Source organism: Mus caroli, unplaced genomic scaffold (assembly GCF_978045245.1).
Source record: "Mus caroli unplaced genomic scaffold, Mus_caroli_1 scaffold_7, whole genome shotgun sequence".
NCBI classification, from domain to species: domain Eukaryota; kingdom Metazoa; phylum Chordata; class Mammalia; order Rodentia; family Muridae; genus Mus; species Mus caroli.
The window spans coordinates 5,628,841-5,642,247 of NW_028227262.1; the positions used below are offsets into that span (position 1 = coordinate 5,628,841).

General features: G+C 44.2%; 1 protein-coding gene across 13 annotated transcripts in view; it reads left to right on the plus strand.

The window, feature by feature from the left end:
- Sox5 (SRY-box transcription factor 5) overlaps positions 1 to 13,407 on the plus strand; it is a 944,504-nt gene that overhangs the window by 815,579 nt on the left and 115,518 nt on the right. For 10 of the 13 annotated variants that reach the window (XM_085839787.1, XM_085839784.1, XM_085839788.1 and 7 more), the window contains one exon: positions 6,501 to 6,624. In XM_085839787.1, coding sequence (XP_085695913.1) covers positions 6,501 to 6,624 — 124 coding nt within the window. The remainder of the gene's footprint in view (positions 1 to 6,500; positions 6,625 to 13,407) is intronic. The other 3 variants (XM_029478841.2, XM_085839791.1, XM_021164260.2) reach the window with 1 other exon arrangement.

Consider the following 13,407-nt stretch of genomic DNA (forward strand, 5'->3'; position numbering starts at 1 on the left):
GACAAGATACATTTCGAAGTTTTAAAATCCGGATGTAGCTGTGTAAATTTGTTGTGACATATTCCAACTTGTGAATCGCATGTCCCCTATTAAAAAAAAAAAAGACTAAAATTTTGTGACAAAAGTAGTTTATTGAAATTTAATTAAAAATGTCACACATTTTAAAAACTTAATTAATAGTTTGGAAGAAATTTCATGCATTCGGTAATAAAGTGAATTTAGTAGTGCTTAAACTTAAGAAATATTCAAAGGTAGCAGATATAGACGATAAGCTTCCAACGGTACAGCTAGCTCATTTTTGAATGTGTCCAGAAAGCCTGGGATTGGTTGACTCCGTGTGCTCCTCTCTCCAAGGTGGAGGCGAGGTTTTAGCAGAGATGAGCTGAACGGTATAGCTAACATACAGCTCCCCACTCGTGCCAAGAATTAGATGCACAGCCCCTGCTTGCCCATCAAATTAGTGAACACTAAGCCCCTAGCTCAGGTGAGGAGCCCCTTCCCACATCACTCTCCCACCCATCTAGCACAGGTGTCGTGTCACAAGTGCACCTGGGTCCGGCCTTACCTTAGGTGTGTTTCTCCTTTAACGTTCATTGCTGATGCATGGGTGTTGAACGCCATAGCTCATGGCTCTCAGAAGCTGTTCTAACACACCTACCTTTCCCACGATGCACACCGCAGGCCCCTTGCACTTAGGAACAATCCTCAGCGACTTAGAGTAGTCTTGGAAACTTTTCAAACAGGAAAATTACCAGCCAAGCTGTTTCCCACACCCCACACTCGGCGTGACCACAGAAGGATCTCTGCTCTTGACTTGAGCCATTTTCATCAGAGGGCAAATTTTTAGCTGAAGAATGTGAGTTGTGAAGATAAAGTGTGCGAGGAAATGTGCTTTAGCTTCATATGAAGCCCGACCACATACTCTTGGAGTGCATTTGCTGGGAGACTCACTGGAAATATGCAACAGTTCCTCTTCTCCAGGCTGCCCTGTAATGTTCTAAAGAAAGCTCACTGTTGAAACAGTGACATTGGGTTGACATGTTTTGTGTAGTCCCTCTTTTTGTCCTGTTGGCCTTAACTTAGCCTTTAAAAAAATACAGCACAATGAACAATGTATTTGGCCAAAGTAGTTTGACTTTCTTGTCAGTGTGATGGCTGTTTCTTCGGTAAGAGAGCCCCTGGGGTTCTCCTCTTTTTAAAGTCTACTGTTTCTCACTTGTCAGTTTTAAAATATTTAGACACTGAAAATCTAAAGTTATAACAAAATATACTCAATAACTATCCATAATAAAATAAAAATTTCAAATATACAGATTTAATAAAAGGCCCCAGGAATTTTACCTTGTCCCTCATAACATTACAACTTTTACCACATAAAATAGATTGTGCTATTGAATAATACTCTCACATTTGTCCCATAGTAAAAACAACCATTAAGTAATGTCATTGAGAAAAATCTCTATATTAAAACAGTGTGTGGGTGTTTTTTTTTTTTAATTTAAGAAAATGTGTGTCAAGTTTGGTGATGCACATCTGTAACCCAAGCACTTGCAAGAAGATGCAAGAGGGACCTGTGTTTGAGACCAACCTGAAAGGCCCTGTTCCCCCACAGAGAGGAAGAAATGAACTTGGAAAGCCACGGGGCAACGCTAGAGCTGGCGCAAGGCCAAGAGAGCAGTGAAAAGCCTGGCTGCCCATCATGCTATCAAGGCAGTAACTGTATCCACGTCATATCCTAAAACGATTGTGAAGACACGAAAAACCCAGAGAATGTTTGCAAAAGGGAAAAGTGACACTTGGATAACAGCTCCTACACAGTAATAAAACATTTCACAGAGGTGGAGTCACCAAGACAACGTGGCAGGGCACACTGGGCTGGCCACCTACAGCACAAGTGTGTAACATGTGCCTCACATTGCTATATTAGCTTCTATCTGCTTCAGAGATCTGACATATGAACCTATGTGGCCCCTGTATGTGTAAGAACATGAAGCCCCTGCAACAGACTCTGCTGTACCTCTCTGATAATTGGTCAGTGGTTACTCTGGGCCTCCACAACTTTGCAGTTGATGGATTGCAGGTGCTCCCAGTCTGTCCAACCTGTTGGTTCATGTGTTCCCCATAAAAGAGCCCGAACTGTTGAGTCCAAACAACACAGTGAGAAAGAAGTTGGGCTCCTTTTTCTAAATAAATTCATAGTTCACAAGGGAAACTCAATGTGATTAAAAGCCATTGAATACCAGAAGTGTCCTGTTATCTCTCCCAAGCATTAGCTTACTAAATTATGAAAGGCAGTAGTTCTTTCTGCTGCACAGTTGGCTGCACTAAGAAGTGCCTGATTCACAGAGACATTGCGCCAGCCTAAAAATCGTCTGAAGAATGAGTACAACCTTGCCATGAAGAAACAATGGGAGGGATTGATTAGTGGAACCATGAGGGCATGCTGCAGAGTGCATTCTGGTGCAGACAAGCAGAGAGCAAGCCTGCAACCATGTCCTTAAGATCTACTGGGGCGGGGGCAAAGGCTGTGTGATGGAAGGTAGCAGGAACAGCTGGAAAAAGAGCTAGGGAGGAAGGGAAATCCATACGGAAAGGCTTGCTCATTCGTCACCACATGGAAGGGAACCATCCAAAGTTAAAAAGCAAGGGGGATAAGTGCAGTGCACATCTGAGCCTTGGGAGATGAACATGGCAACCAAATGGAATCACATGCCTGGCAATCACTTAGGAGGAATTCTATAAGGGGCATGGCTTAGTGTCTGTTGCTGCCTTGGCATTAGGACCTTCCCTTCCCATTGCTGACATGTCTAAAGGTACTTTGGACAAGACCCAAAGAGTTGTTGACAACGACGAAGAATTCTTGGAAACAGCTCTGCTGGGGTTGTCCAGAGCCTGAAATCCCAGGATCTGGGATGCTGAATGAGGGGCTCCTCCGGATACGTCTCTCCACTTCTGGCTCTATGGGGGGACCTTGTCTCAACGCAGTTTTCTCTTTAAGCTTGGGTACACACCGAGATCATTAAGGGTGCTTTGAGGAAGGCTGTGGGCTGATCTTTGGCCTTTGGGACTGAACACGGGCAGGAGCCTCACGCTGGGCTTTCTTGAAGCTTTTCACAGGACTCTGGAACTTATAAGTTCGATAGTTGCTTCATTAAAACCAGTCTGGGCATAGGTTTCCTGAGATGTGGCTGCTCCTCATGGCCTTCCCCTCATATATGTTCAATCCAAGGATTCTCTTCTTTCTGTCAAGTGCTCTCATGAAATTTAGGATACTACACTGTCTTAGAAATAAGCTGGATTGTGTAAGATGACTGATACAATGTGTTGTGTGGAATGGAAAGACTGCATGGTGACTAGTCATTGCCCATAACCAGTGTGGCTGCTAGGTCATCTGTCTCTTTGCCTCTTATTCTCATCTGACTCCTCATACCTCTCTGAAGTAACTCATGCTGTTTGTGTTGGATGTCTGTGGGCTTCATGATTTAGTCAATGTGTCCCTACATTTGTATAGTCGCATACTCTTCATCAATGGAATTTCCATAAGCATGCACCTCCTACCATTCTGCCCTAAAAATAGTGACCATGATCATCCAAGCTTCAGTCTTTGTCTTGATGTAGCATTTCCCCCTTCTGGTACCTCTGGTTCCAGTGTTGTGTGTGGCAGAAAGATTTATAATAATTTGGCAAAAGGCTTAGATTGCAACTAACAGCCATTGCTAAGACAGGAATTCTTCACATTGTCCTATACCCTTTCTGTTCCTCTCTGCTTCTCTTTCCTCTCTCTTTCTCTCTTCTGTTCTCTCTCCTTCTTTGCCTCTCTTCTGTCCCCCTTCTATTCCCTCTACCTTTCTCTCTCTTCCTTTCTTTCTATCTCCCTTTCTCTTCCTGTATCCTTCTCTACCTCTGTCTCTATCCTTCTCTCTCCCTCTCTCTTCCACTGTCTCTCTCCCTCTGTCTTCCTGTATGTCTCTCTCCCTCTCTCCCTCTCTCTGCTCTCCTCCGTTTGCTTTCTTCTCATTCATTCACTCCTCCCTCCCTCCCTGACCCTCATCCTGACCCTGACCCCTCATGTGAACCAGCCAGTCTTAGATATTTAAGCCCAGAGGTTTATTGTGGCAAATGAAACAAAGGAGAAGCCAGAGGTGAGCTTTTAAAGCAAGTCCTGGTGAGAAGCATGTGCACCTTAGGATTCCTAGGGGTGGTGAACAGCAGTGAGACGCAGGCTGAGGTGCGCCACAGGGATCAAGGGATCTTGGTTTTCTTGGCGATCATATCCTGACTGCCAAGCTCAACTCCACACACATAGTTGGTAGTTATTAGATATTTTCTAGGTTGCTGAATTAGTTATTGTATGGAAAGATTAATGAGGAATACGGTGTCAGGTATGTGACTTTTAACATGGTCCTGAATCAGTAACCATATTCCCCAGGACAGACTCTGACAATAGATCCACTCACCTGGGAGACCTCACCTAAAGATTTATTTGACAAAAATGCTAGTTATATTAGTTCCTAACTTCTATATCAGGCAGTCAGTTGACATAGTTGTAGAGATGGTTATGCTAGACTGTATTTGTGTACCTGCCTGCCTCTGCCTCTCCAGTGTACAGCACCACATCTCCCTGCCCTGCTGTCTTTTCTTACATGGGCTCTTGGGACCAGACTGGGGCCCTGTTGATAGTGAGCAAGCACTTGACTGACTTAGCCACCATCAGTTCTGTTTTGATAGTTCATTATTTGTTAACTTATATGAATTTCAGATGATAAGAGGACTGCCAGAAACCTAGAGCCCAGATGAGAGATGACAATGGAAACAAAGGCCATGTTATTCCAGGAGGGGTGTGACTGATTTCATCGAAGAGAGCCGCACAGTCTGACAAATTCTGTAGCCACATGAAGCCTTTTGGTTGTAGTTACATCTCATCAAGCCAGAGGCAAAGAACAGGTTTTTTTTTTCCCTAGGCCCTCTTCAAGGCTACCCACAATATTGTAAAACTTCAATAATTTTTGTGAACACAAGAATTGATTTCCAAGTAACAGCAACTCATAGATATGAGGATACAGATTTGGCTTTAGTTCTATAAGAGAGAATGAGGAAGCTGAGAGATGCCTCGTGTGCAGCATCGCTAAGGGAGCATGCACAGGACCTGAGTGTAGATCCCTGGCAAATGCTTGCCTGTCATCCCAGCACTGGGGCAGCTGAGATGGGAGCGTCCCTGGGGCTCACTCACCTGCCAGTCAAGCCAATGGATGAGCTCTTGTTCGATGAGAGAGGCTGCCTGGAAAAAATACAGTGCAAAGTAACTAAGGGGGATACCTGACTCAGGCCGCTGCCCTCCACATGCAACGCAAAGCCGGATGCATGTGTATGTACCCTCACGTGTGCATACATGCGTGAATGCACACATACATTACACACACACACACATAGAATTAACACACACAGGTGTGGTTTATAAAGGATTGTTTCCTCCATTCTGGGCTTTTTAAACAGTATCTCACTCCTGAAAGACTAGAGTGTGGCATTCTCACTGGGGAACTTCATACCAAATGCATTCCCTTTGCTGGATGTTGAACTCAGCTATCCTTTGAGGTCTTCTAGCTGTTCCCTCTGAGGTCGTCCCAAGGCATGCCCTTAAAGCCAAGTATCCAAACACATTTGTGTCAACAACTAGTCTTTACCTTTATCTCCAGCACATGTTCACTGCATGTCGTGATGGGTTCATAAAGACCCTCCCTCTCACATGGATTATGTATTTTAATCATAGCCACCCGTGCCCCCACCCCCTTTCTCACTTCTTATCCAAATAGCATCCTTATGTCCCCAAGTGCTCTCTCACTTCCGGTTTCATGTCAGTATATATACGTGCATGTGTGTGTGTGTGTGTGTGTGTGTGTGTAGAGAAAGAAGTGAATCTATACAACTGTATAAAATCCAGAAACCCAAATGAAAGGAGACATGCAGTATTTTTTGTCTTTCAGAGTAGGACCTTCTCACTTAACGCAATGCTCTTCATCTTACATCTTTTTCCAAGGGCATAATTACCTGCTTTGCTGTGACTAAGACTGCACAGTGTGTACGCCCTGCTCTTTTTGACTTATTTCATTCAAATGAATCATTTGCGGGCAGATGTCGAGGCTTATCTCAGGCCTTGGCTGCCGTGACTGATACTATAAGAAGCATGGGTGACAAGCGTCCCTGTGGCAGGTTGCATGGGCATCTTTCAGGTCCATATGCAGGCGAGGGATATAGGGATCACATGGGGATTCTCCTTGTAGCACGTTGAGGAACCCCCATATTGACTGGATAGACTGACTTCCCCTTAAAATCACCAATTGATTGTTTCCTTGGCGTGGCTCGCACACTGGGCAATAGCCATTCTGACAAGGGCGAAATAGAATCTGGATGAATAACCTTCTGCTCTAGTGACATAAGGGCCGCATGGGTTGGAACATGGGTCAACAAGACTTCTTCTCTTTGATTCCCTCTCTCACGTTCAGCAGGTTCAAGGTCAGCTGCCGCCATTGATGATTCCCGTGTTCCCTCCTGACCAGCGGACCCTCGCAGCAGCTGCCCAGCAAGGATTCCTCCTTCCTCCTGGTTTCAGCTACAAGGCTGGGTGCAGTAAGTACTCTGAGCTTTTAATTCTGGAGTGGGTGGAGGGTGAGGCTTTCAGTTGGAGTACTTAGCATAACTGCCACACCAGGAAATGAGTTCACACACTAAGCGGGAGGTAAACCACAGTGATGGTGAAGGTGTAGGAAGGTTTTGCGTTAGCTTGCGTAAGCACGTATCTCATGTCCGTGCCCCCAAAGCCAGTACTTGTCCTTTACACCTCCGCTTTGTGCCTTCCAGTTTCAGCGTACTGCTAAAATAAGAATATATAATGTCGGAGCTCACTTTTTAAGAACTGCCTTCCTATAGTTTTGCTTTGTCCAATAATTTAGCCCCGAATTACCTAGAGAGAATGGGACCTTTGTGTCCTCCATATGTTAATAGCCCATTGTAGTTGGAATGTGAAATGACTTTCATAGACTCATGAATTTTGGACAGCACCCCCACCCTCACCCATGGCAATGATGTTTGCAGAATCTTAAAGACACAGACTTTCTGGAGGATGTGAATCACTTCCGGTGAGCCTTGGGGGTCTACGGCCCTACCTAGTCGCTATTTCCTCATTGATTTCCGACTGGATTTTTGAGAAGCCAGCCTCAGACTCCTGTCTTGCTGGAAGCCATCCCTTTACATTGTGAACTAGGAATTGGCCTTCCTCTCTTAAGCTGCCTCTTGCTGTACCACTTACTGTGTGCCTGCAGCATGCTTCACTCTTCCTGGGGCTTTGAACCTGCTTCAGCTCAAGGGAGGGGTCCATTCCTCGACCTGTGGTGGACACCTTTCCCCCCAGCCCCTTTGTGTCATTTATGATTGCCCAGTTGCTCAATATAATTCAAAGGTTTAAAGACTTGAAATAAGTGTTAAAATCGCAGGGGTAAAAATGCAAAACACCCCCTAACAGGATAATTAGGATTAATTTCTAGTCAAGTTGTGCAGAGATTCTCAAGTTAAGTATCGCAGCTCAAAACTCAGGACTGTAAAAATCCAGACCTCCATTTTCCCCTCTGTGTCGTTTTTACTGACTTAGACTATATCCCTCTTGACTTGGTTTTCCTTTGTTTTCAAATGAATCAACGTATTTTCTTTCCATCCTGGACCCTTGACTTATCCATTTCAGAATACAATTACACAGTTCAAAGTTTATAGATCATCATACAGTTCGTCTAGAGACTTCGGTTTTTTTGGTTTTTTTTTTTGTTTTTTTTTTTTGAGGATAATTAAATGCTGTATTTTAAGGATTTAAAATTCTCAGAATAGTTTCCATACTAAGGATGGGATTTGATATTCTATTGTTACTCTGAGCTCTGTGTTTGTAAGCATGAAGGGTCTTTGCCTTTATTTCTCTTTGTGTAAAGAACTGCTCCTCACTTGAGACAAATGCAGCCAATGTGATTGTGGTTTTGTGTTTTGTTTTTGTTTGTTCATTTGTTTGTTTTGTAATCAAGCTTACTAAAACAACAAGAGGCCACTGCTTAAAAAAAAAAAACATCTTTGCCTCAGACTGCACTGCAAAATATGCATATAGTATCATTTTCGTTTCCAAAAGAAAAGTAAGTATATTTTTAAGCAAATGTGGACATAAGTGCATTAGCAAATACTATGCAGAAGAGAAGAACATATTGAGGGTGAACATTAGCACACCTACAGAGCCAGACACAGGCAGGAGCAGAGGGCTCCTCACCCCTCTTTGGTAGCTACTGTGTTCAATTTCCCCAGTCTCAATGTGTCATGACGGACCAAACCAAGTTTTACCTTTGTGAAAACAGTTGGTATTTTAGCTGTTTGATATTCATGTCTAAAGCTATAAACAATACCACTCCTTCAGTTACCTTGGAAATAAAATTGAACAAAGCTTTTTACTGCTGCTGGCCAACTTCAGTTTGGCACCTTGACAGACTCTAGAACTCTTGGGGAAAAGCCTCAAGAAGGAGCTGGGCAGGCACGAGAAAAACGCTATAGACAGTCTCTTCACCAATCTTATTGCAAGAAAAGAAAATTGGAAGCAAACAAAGCCGGCCACCTCATCTTCAGTGTGACTGCTCACCCCAGTTCCCTGCGTCTGTCAACCTGATTTCTGTATATGGCAGGCGCTTTGCGTGTGATGATACAGTTCTCAATGACAAATACTGGCCAGCCCACAAACTGTGTGGATCTGAAACCAGAGGCTTTTTATCAGCTTGTGAAACGCCAGGCTAAGATTTGTTCAAGAGCTAAAATGTGGATAAATGTTCCCTATAGACACTGGCTGGGGAATCTGCCCACTGCAGTCTGAGTCAACAAATCTTATTTGCAGAAAAAGAGGCTCCTTGGAGAACAGAGGTATCGGTGGAGGTGTTGGTCCTGTTTTGAAAATAATGATAAAAGTGTTTTCTGCCATGGAGTGGGCAAACATCATTGTCCTATAGCTATTGCTACCTGAATGTGCAGCTCAGACTGATGGCAGCAGAGTTAGCAGCCAGAGACCTCGGAACACACTGACTAGGTGCACAGAAAGGGAGCAATAAGTGTCCTCCAGGCTCACCTGTGAGTCTTCCTGTCAGTTCACAGCCATCAGAGTATCGATAACACACCCCCAGAATTCTGTTTGAGCATGTAATTAAGCCAAAAGCATATAGCCTCATGAATCCATACCTAGTTCTTCATTTTCCTACCTATTACTTAAGACCTCAAAGAGTGATTGTAAATATCTGTGGGGGGAATAATGGTGTGTGTTTGTTACTGTTGTCATTGTTGTTGATCACAGACCCAGCCTCACTCTGCAGCCCGGTCCTCCTGCCTCAGAGTAGGGCATCTTGGGACTAGGGGTATCGGTATCAGTACTTGGCCAATAATAAAGGTGACTTAGTAAACCAAGTGTCATCTCATGAGAGAGAGGAGATATGAACTTGAAAGACTCATATGAAAACAACCTGGGTAGGCCAACTCTATCTCACCCAATTCACTCAAGGAGAGGAAGTGACTTGTTCTTTCTAAACTCTTAAGCAGGCTACACTGTGACAAATAAGTTCATAACACATAATTTACAGTTTCAAGACTAATGTATATCTGGCAGTACTGGCTCACTGATAGCAGAAAGCAATCATGACAGCCCATTAAATAAGTCTGGAGTGCAACGCACCTAAAATGTGAGTTCTGAATTCTAAGCCAAGCAGGTACACACACCCCACGATTTAGCTCAATCACTCCAGGGGGTCTACCTCAGGAGTGTCTTCAGAGTAGAGCCCCAACTTGTGAGGCAAAACTTAAACCTGTGAGCGCCGAGGCTACTGCCAAGCACCTACCTTCAAATAAAGGTTTAAGTAGCTTTGGTACCTGCAAAAGTACTTTGTGTTGGAAAAAAGACACATCCCTTGTCGTTGTTTATCTTAGAAAACTCAATCCTACTTTAAAGGGACGAGATAACTGTGTTGTGTGTGTGTTGGTAAACACCAAACACTTTCAACCTGGGAAAACCTTCATAAACCTTGGCTGATGTAAGGGCTGAGGCTTGCTCTGCAGCCTTCTCTGTCTGGGCCCCTTCCCTCTGTGCATGGCTTCCAGCGGATGATTTTCAGGAAAACCCCTGTTGCTCTACAGTGTTTAGTTTAGAAACAGAATTGGGAGGAGTAGATGACTCAGATACTGGTGGCCATAGCACTCTGTCCTTTTCTCGATTTGGGCACAAAATTTCCAATCCTATAATTCTACTAGTCACAAGCATTGGAAATTTTGACAAGGAGGCATTTTATATGGAAATAATAAAATCTTGAGAAAAGTCAAAATTCAGTAAAAGAACAGTTTTTATGCACACTATAAAAATGAGTTGGAAAAGAACTGGCTTGATCACTTAGCACAGGGTGCAGAATAGAATGTGTCATATGACCAGGGATACAGTGTCACCTTGCTAGATGGACAGGAAGCCAATGTCTTGTGCCCCGGGCCTGGGGGTGGTCCTGGTTGGCTCTCAAGGGCATGTTGGGTATTTGCACAACTCAAACAACATCTAGATGCGTCTACTTGGCACTCTGCAATCTTCTGTATTTAAAGTGTGTGCACTTTTCTACTCTATAAGAAGGAGTGGTTGGATTTTCTTTTCTCCTAAAGGTGGCATTGCATGAGGATGGCATGGAAAGTGCTTTAACTCAGGGAGGTCTTGGGGATTTCTGCCCAGTGTAGTGTTACTACTGCGTCTGCTATTGCTGCTGCTGCTGCTGGTGGTGGTGATCATGGTGATGGTGATGGTGATCATGGTGATGGTGATGGTGGTAGTGATGGTGATGGTGGTGATGGTAGTGGTGATGGTGATGGTGGTGGAGGTGGTGATGGTGGTGGTGAGATCATGGTAATGGTGGTAGTGCTGATGGTGATGGTGGTGGTGGTGGTGGTGGTGGTGGTGATCATGGTGATGGTGATGATGGTGGTGGTGATGGTGATGGTGGTGGAGGTGGTGATGGTGATGGTGGTGGTGATGGTGGTGGAGGTGGTGGTGATGGTGGTGATGGTGGTGATGATGGTGATGGTGGTGGTGATGGTGATGGTGGTGGAGGTGGTGGTGATGGTGGTGGTGGTGATGGTGGTGGTGGTGGTGGTGATGGTGGTGATGGTGATGGTGGTGGTGGTGATGGTGATGGTGATGGTGATGGTGGTGGTGATGGTGATGGTGGTGGAGGTGGTGGTGATGGTGGTGGTGGTGGTGATGGTGATGGTGGTGGAGGTGGTGGTGATGGTGATGGTGGTGGTGATGGTGATGGTGGTGGTGGTGATGGTGATGGTGATACTTTTTCCTTCCCCTCCTCTTCTTCCTCTTCCTCTTCTTGTTTTAACTCTGTTACTACAGAGTTTGTTTTCTGAACCAGGAAGTTGTCATGATCATAAAATAACAAAACGTATTCCCACATAACTTACAGAACTATGTGTACTGTGGTGACGATAACCAATTCATAGATCTATACCAGTTGATTCCTCCCTGTGCATGACTGAAGGCTCTCTGATGTGTTGGTTTTGGGAACTGTTCCCAATCCCAGTCAGGAGACAGCAGATTAAGAAGTACTTGGAAGGTCAGGGCTCAGAGGTGGAACCCAATTCTAAGTCTGCTGCATTGTTTCTCCCCCAGCGAGTCTGCTGGTTAGAAAGACACATTCCCCCACATGGATTCACACATTCAGATACCTAGTCTCCAGTTGGTAGTGCTGTTTAAGACAACCATGGAACATTTATAAGGTGGATCATTGGTGGAGGAAGTGCATCACTAAAGGGAAGACTTTGAGAATTTACAGCTTTACCCCACTTCCTCTTCTCCCCTTCCCCTTCCCCTTCCCCCTTCCCCTTTGTCCCCTGTGTGAAGATGAAAGTGATATCTCCCTCCCTGGCTCTGCCTTTGCTCCTGCCCATGAGACAAACTTTCCCTGACATCACAGGCCCTTTCTCCAATAGAGGCACATTCAGCCATGGCTCAAAGGGATTCTTTATAGGAATAAACACTTTCAAACTCAGCAACTAAGTCAGACATCCCCAAAGGCTTTAACTTACAAAATTTGAGGAAATGAGAGAATTAGGGGTCTAGGGGGAAAATAATGTCAATCACTTTAACACAATATGGAAGGAAACCTGAAGATCTGATCAGATCTCCCTTCCTCTGCTTATTGATGTGGAACCCACAGCCTGCAATGGCCAGGACCCAGGCTTCCTCCCTAGGTTTAATAAATGCGTATCATGTTGATGGGTTTTGGCTTATGCTTTGGTGACTGTTGGACACTGATTGCCTATGACCTGTATGTCAGCTGACGCCGTGGACTCTGTTAAATGAGAAATTAGCATGTGGTCTTCTAAATGCCAGATCACAGGACCTGTGCACCAGAGGGACACAGCAGAACCCACAAGGTCTCCCCATCAGGCAATGACACATGTGGTATTAACTAGAAACAGGAACATGTCAACAAGTTTGCCTGAGGAAATTGGTGGTATTTCATTCCTAAGCATTAATTTTATTGTGGCATATGAGGACCTAATTAACTGAGAGTTTCCTTTCTTATTGGAAGAGAAAACACTGTTCAGAAAACTGACTCGGAATAAATACAGCACATTTTAAGTTTATTAAGCCTGGCTTATCAACCCCTATTTACTTAAGCTAATCTCATAAGGCAATTAAGTATTTCAATCACTATATTGCTATTTTATTTAGCACACTTCTGAAAAATTAATCGATGTGCTAAAATGCAAAAGAGCATGCAATTGAATCTCTCCATCTCTGATTTCACAGAGCCACGGGTGACTAAATACAGTTCCTTCAAAAAAAAAATCACATAATTGTTTCCAACTTGAGCCTAATAAACAGAGAAGTGGAAACAGACATGTGAAAAACGCCAGCAGGGAACATCCCAAAGTTGGTAGTAATAAAGAAAACAACGAAGGTTTGGGGTGCATCAAATCATAGATTGAAATTACTTCCTGCTCATGCAGATGGCCTGAGCTGATTCCCAGAGCCCAGGTTGGGTGACTCACAGCCACCTGTAACTTTATCTCCAGGTGCTATGACAAGTCTTCTGTCTTTTGTGGGCACCTACATACATGTGGCACACACCCACACGGACACAGAAATAGAAATAAATTTATACCTTAGAAAGAGATGGGCTTCAAAAGAAAGATCAGCATCCCCCACATCTGCAGACTCCGCTGTGTTCCTAAGTCACAGGAAGCCACATCTGGTCTTGACCCTGATCCTTGAAGAAGTGGGGTGTAGTTTTCTAGATATTTCCGTTGGTGGATACCGGAACTATGTTTTTATAGCATCATCTTTTCTCAGTATCGACACTT